This window comes from Capricornis sumatraensis, chromosome 9 (assembly GCF_032405125.1).
Source record: "Capricornis sumatraensis isolate serow.1 chromosome 9, serow.2, whole genome shotgun sequence".
Taxonomy (NCBI): domain Eukaryota; kingdom Metazoa; phylum Chordata; class Mammalia; order Artiodactyla; family Bovidae; genus Capricornis; species Capricornis sumatraensis.
This window is the reverse complement of record NC_091077.1, coordinates 90,013,878-90,019,877: the sequence shown is the minus strand read 5'-3', so window position 1 is coordinate 90,019,877 and position 6,000 is coordinate 90,013,878. Positions and strand designations below refer to the sequence as shown.

At 43.9% G+C, this 6,000-nt stretch overlaps 1 protein-coding gene across 1 annotated transcript in view; it reads right to left on the bottom strand.

The window, feature by feature from the left end:
• Positions 1–454: 454 nt before the first annotated feature.
• Positions 455–6,000, bottom strand: part of ADGRV1 (adhesion G protein-coupled receptor V1) — a 537,422-nt gene continuing 531,876 nt past the window's right edge. The window contains exon 90 of the mRNA XM_068981126.1: positions 455–573. Within this exon, the coding sequence (XP_068837227.1) occupies positions 455–573 (119 nt within the window). The remainder of the gene's footprint in view (positions 574–6,000) is intronic.

Here is a 6,000-nt window from a genome sequence, read left to right as displayed (position 1 = left end):
AGGTGAAGTCTTAAATCTGGATCACCTGTATCAGTGTGGGAAGAAACTGGGTGATGGACACTGTCTAGACAGAATTTGCTTCTTTGCTTGGGCACAATATTTTCTCATAAACAACAAGCTTGTGTGATGCCAAATGGATTCTATGTTTTTTATTGATTGTTATTACTTTTATTAAACAATGTTAGCATTATTAAAAAACAATGAATACTCTTGGAATATGTACATTCTATTAACTGATATAAATCAATCCTATTAACTGATAGAAATCGATCCAGGCTTTCACTGTAAGCAGTTAATTTTCAGGTTGCACAAAGGTAAGTAATTTATATTCCGAACACAACAATCACTTCTGGCTTCATCATCCAGCACAATTCACAGAATCCTATTATAGAACGTTTTAGCACAGAGCCAATACAAATATGAAAGTACCCTCGTTCTAATGATTACTGAGGTGCTAGAGGTGGGTGTCGGCAATGGGGATTCTTCTGAGTTCCACAATCTGGGAGTCAGTCAAGGTGCCTCCCTCCTGGCTGCCTTGACCGGATTCATTATCACTGACACTGAGACCAGCGCCTGCAGCAGAAAGAAGAATAAACACAAAACTCCCAACTATTAGTGCAGCAAATTAGCGGTCAAATTCCATTAAGCTAACACACGTCTGTTTCCACTGTCTTAGTAAAAAGTGAGCTATACACATAGAATACATATTATTGACACCTAACAACTATTAAACTGTATTTTAAATTCCTTTTGGTAGTTTCCGTAAGTACAGATTAATTTCTAAAGACATGGATTCGTGTTCTCAATCCTTTTTTTCCTGTTTCTACATGGTTGACAGGCATAACTTACTCCAGGAACACCATTTCTTAATTGGGGGTTTATTAAAGTACAAAAGAAATCAGGCGAGTTAATTAGAATTTTTCAGCGCAGAGGGTGGGGGGTAGGATTTGCTGTTAGAAAACATATATCCTTCGACCCTACATCTACTGAACCTAGCAGGTCCCTCGGCTGACACTTGGTGTGGGCAGGGACCTGAGAAAACCGTGCATTAACACATGGTATCGTATCAGCACCCCGAAGACACTGGCTCTGAATGACTCAGATCTGATCCCAAGATAAAAATAATGATGTAACCCAGTGCCAAAAACAGATCTGCATAGGAATCCCACAAAGCTAGCTGTTGATTGCAGATAGCACCCAGAATCTTTGTATTGAGGAAGTGCCACTATTTACTACTTTTTTCCCAACTCGGAATGATTCAGAAAACTTGACACAAGGCTAGACTAACACCTTGCTGTTTTCTTCTGTAATGTGTAAACACACAAACTCTCTCTCTCACACATACACACAGACAGAATAGGGATGTAGTCACAGGGTGTGCTGTTGGCTGAATCATCAGAGATTACAGCTCCCAGCCCCACCCCCTCTGCTGGGCACAAGATTGCAAACAAGACGGAAAGTGAAAAACCAGTTACCCGGGCAGCTCATACTTCCCTTTCTATCTGAGGTGTAGGAAAGGTAGTTTTGCAGAGCTGGTAGCTATGCGAAGACAATGGATTAGCTTCTTCTCAACCTATTTGGAGATGGAAGCAGGAGCCTGCTAAGGATCTCCTTCTAGCCAAACCCTCCCTCTTTTGGGTCTCTGTCCTTCCCACCCTCTCTCTTTTAAAGGCTGCTGTTGAAACCCCACTGCCTGGCTTTGGTTCCGTGACACGGCACTGGCCCATCTTATCCTGTGGACCCTTTTCAAAGCTCTTCTGCTTTTTTTCGTGTCTCCTCCTGCTGTCTGATCTCTGGAGGGCTTGTCTTCAGCCCAGCTTGAAGGCTGATCCATCTGACTCTGTCCTGCTCTCTCGCCTAAATGTCTCACTAGAGCCACTGGTCACTCCCTTTCCCCACAATGTCATTAATCAGCACTTCTGCCTAGAAGGCTCTTTCCCTGCCCCTCAACCCTTCTGCTTGGTTGCTTTCACTTTTCCTATAAATATCAACTCAGGTAGCATCTCCTGTGCTACCCATGACAACATGTTGATTCTCTTTAAAAATTTCTGGTTCTTCCATTGGATTATGTCCCCCAGGTCACAGGACAGTGCCCAGCCACTGTGTGTATTCAGCAAAGGTTTGTTGAGTACAGTAATAAATTATGTTCTGCATCTTAGTTCTTGAAAATGCCTCTTTAATTTTTATCACCAGTTCATCAGAATGTCCCTCTGATCTATTCTGCATTCCACTGCCTTCTCAAGAACAAACATTAGTTCCTATTATAAACTGCATCAAGCCTGGAACTTGCTGCATTGTCTTTCAAGATACTAACCTGACTGGACTTTACCAAATAGACATATTCTAGTCTTTCGCTGCTGTTGTTATCAGTCTTCTTGAATCCCTTATGGTGTTTGGCCCTACGTTTTAAGTAATATTTGAGTTTGCCACACTGTCTTTGAAGGACAAAGGGCCCATGTGTCTCTGCCAGGGAAGCAGAGGAACTGCCCAACTTATAACAGAAGAACCTCCCAGTGGATTGGTGACACACTGGCATTTTATAAAGTGGTGACTGAGGCCCTGAGGCCTATAGCAGCTTGATCTGAGTAACTCAATGGTTCAGTTGCCCAATATGGGATTAACTCCAGAGAAACAGAAAGGAAGGACCTCAGCATTAGTACCAGGAGAAAGTGGGGCTTAGTGTAACAATCGAGCACCAACTCCCTCTGATTTAGTCATTGTCTGTGCTCAGTCACGTCCAGCTCTTTGAGACTCCGTGGACTGCAGTTCACCAGGCTCCTATGTCCATTGGATTTTTCCAGCAAGAACACTGGAGTGGGTTACCATTTTCTCCCCCAGGGGATCTTCCTGACCTAGGGATCGAACCCATGTCTCCCCACTGCAGGTGGATTCTTTACTGCCGAGTCACCTGGGAAGCCCCTCTAAATGACACCAGGAACGTATAAGCATCTGCCCAGTATGGCGACAAAGCATGCTTGAAAGAAGTTCATGAACTGAGAGCCTGCTGAGCAGACTGTGAGTGTCGGGGCACACGGGGCTGAGAGGTTGAACGTGGGTGCAGCTGTACAAGTGACTGGGTGTCGCCTCCTTGTCCAGTAGCGTGGAGCCCTGGACGATGTCAGCAAGTTCTTGCTGCAGCCTCCCCTGAGTCACCACATCTGTGTGAGCCACCTGGTCCTCCTTTTCAGTTTCCTCCCAGTTGACATAAATGCACAATACCCAAATCCTAATCCCTCGCCGAGACTCAAGACGGAACACATCCTCCACAGAAGTATAACACGGCAGAACTGGGAACACAGCCCAGGTTTCTTGTCTCTTTGTAATTCATTCAGTGGTCTAGGAAGGTATTTGGTAACACTGCTGCTGCTAAGTCACTTCAGTCGTGTCCGACTCTGTGCGACCCCACGGTCGGCAGCCCACCAGGCTCCGCCGTCCCTGGGATTCTCCAGGCAAGAACACTGGAGTGGGTTGCCGTTTCCTTTTCCAATGCATGAAAGTGAAAAGTGAAAGTGAAGTCGCTCAGTCGTGTCCGACTCTTCGAGACCACGTGGACTGCAGCCCACCAGGCTCCTCCGCCCATGGGATTTTCCAGGCAAGAGTACTGGAGTGGGGTGCTATCACTTTCTCCGACTTGGCAATAGGCATCCTGATATTCTGAAAAGCATTTTCGAGCTTAAATTTTAAGCTAAAAATTTATGAAAAATCCAGTAAGGGTGATGATAGTAACTCTCCCTCTTGGTAGAATGAACAGGCGATGTCAAAGGAACCACAAGTAACAATTCACATTTATCTAGAGTCTCTCCTCAACATTTCAACATACTTTAGTTAGAAAGCATGAGTAGTAGTCCTGTTTTATAGACACAGAGATTGAATGGGGATCAGAGGTGTTCACTGAATGGCCCATGTCACATAGCAGGGAAATTCTAGAATGAAGATATACAACTAGACTTCTTTTTTTAAATTTTACTTTGTTTTTGGCCATGCCATGCTGCTTGTGGGATCATAGTTGTCTGACCAGGGACTGAATCCAGGTCCATGGCAGCGAAAGCCCCTGACCACTGGACTGCTAGGGAATTCTCTATTTTTTTTTAATTTAATTAATTAATTTATTTGGCTATGCTGGATCTAAGTTGTGTCATGTGAGATTTTCAATCTTTGTTACAGTATGTGGGATCTGGTCCCCTAACCAGGGATTGAAGGTGGGCTCCCTGCATTAGACTCCCTACAGAGTCTTAGTCACTGGACCAGCAGGGAAGTCCCTCCAACTGGACTTCTGACACCAAATATAGGGTGTTGTCTTTTAATACATCCGATGGTCTCTTATATTAAAAAGCAAAGACATTACTTTGCCAACAAAGGTCCATCTAGTCAAAGCTATGGGTTTTCCAGTAGTCATGTATGGATGTGAGAGTTGGACTATAAAGAAAGCTGAGAACCAAAGAACTGATGCTTTTGAACTGTGGTGTTGAAGACTCTTGAGAGTCCCTTGGACTGCAAGGAGATCCAACCAGTCCATCCTAAAGGAGATCAGTCCTGGGTGTTCATTGGAAGGACTGATGTTGAAGCTAAAACTCCAATACTCTGGCCACCTGATGTGAAGAGCTGACTCATTTGAAAAGACCCTGATGCTGGGAAAGATTGAAGGCAGGAGGAGAAGGGGATGACAGAAGATGAGATGGTTGGATGGCATCACCAACTCAATGCACATGAGTTTGGGTAGACTCCGGGAGTTTGTGATGGACAGGGAGGCCTGGCGTGCTGCAGTCCTTGGGGTCACAAAGAGTCGGACATGACTGAGCGACTGAACTGAACTAACGGTCTCTTATGGGGTCAGCTCTAACTGCGTGACTTCTTTGTCCCCCAGGTTTCAAGTGTTCACACATCTGTTTATAGAATACATTTCAAACTACTTGGCAGATATTCAGGCACCAACCTACCTCACTATTTTCAAGAGTTATGTTGCAGTGAACACTGAGGTGTTAAGAGAACACATTATAAACATGTAAAACTGTTTTTAAGCCTAACAACAGATACTTTATACCACATACTGAATTTAAATTCTGCCAGACACTACAGTAGAATCTTCACATAGACATATCTCTAAACTTCATGGAAACTAACGATGAGAATCCTTATGTGATAAATGAGGAAACCGAAAGGTTGAGCTCCCTACTGGAAGTCATGCAGACAGAAGACGGAAGAGCTAGGGTCGCAACACAAACGTCTCTGAACTCAAAGCCCGTTCTTATTTCCTATGGCCTTTTGAAATGTGGCAGTGATACAAAGGTCACACTCCTTCAGTTTGCTTCTGAGGCAAAGAAATCCAAATCTTTTCAAGTTCTACTTTTCCACTTTGATCTCCATCTAACTTTGTTTAGTACACTGGAGTGCCTAAGTTCCTGGAGTTAAATAAGTCATTGTAGTTTTCTGTGATGCCTCTGAAAGAGAAATTTATTAATGGGTTCTTTGAGGAGTTCATGAATTTGGACCTTGATTCTGAATGTTTTCATTTCTGTTCAAGGACTTGGTATTTATTTTCTTCTGACTGAAAAAGAAATCATTTAAAGGTTTCCAGGAAGGGAACGTCTACCATGACATTAGTGTCACTGGTTTGAGGTAAAAGAAGGAAGTTAATGGACTAAGGAAGATGGGGAGTCAGATTAGTCCCTCTGGGGAAAACCCCAGTGAAAAAACACGCTGTTTCAAAGCCCAGTATGCTCCCAGCTTGACGTTTTCTAGAATCTCGCCAGCTTTGGCTGACATAAAGATGACAGTAATCTAAACACTTCTCATCAGGGGTGTGCACAGACTACATCCCCCTCCATTCTGGACTCATGCTCTGTGTAGGCTGTCTGTTCTAGTTAGCTCAACACCTTCTCCTCTTCCTTCAAATGGAGGCTGCTCTAGGGTGATTCTTCTCTTTCTCCCAAAGTCCTGGCTGGAGACAATGAGGATACATTGGAAAGTTCTGTTAATAATAACAAGACACCACTAGTCTAG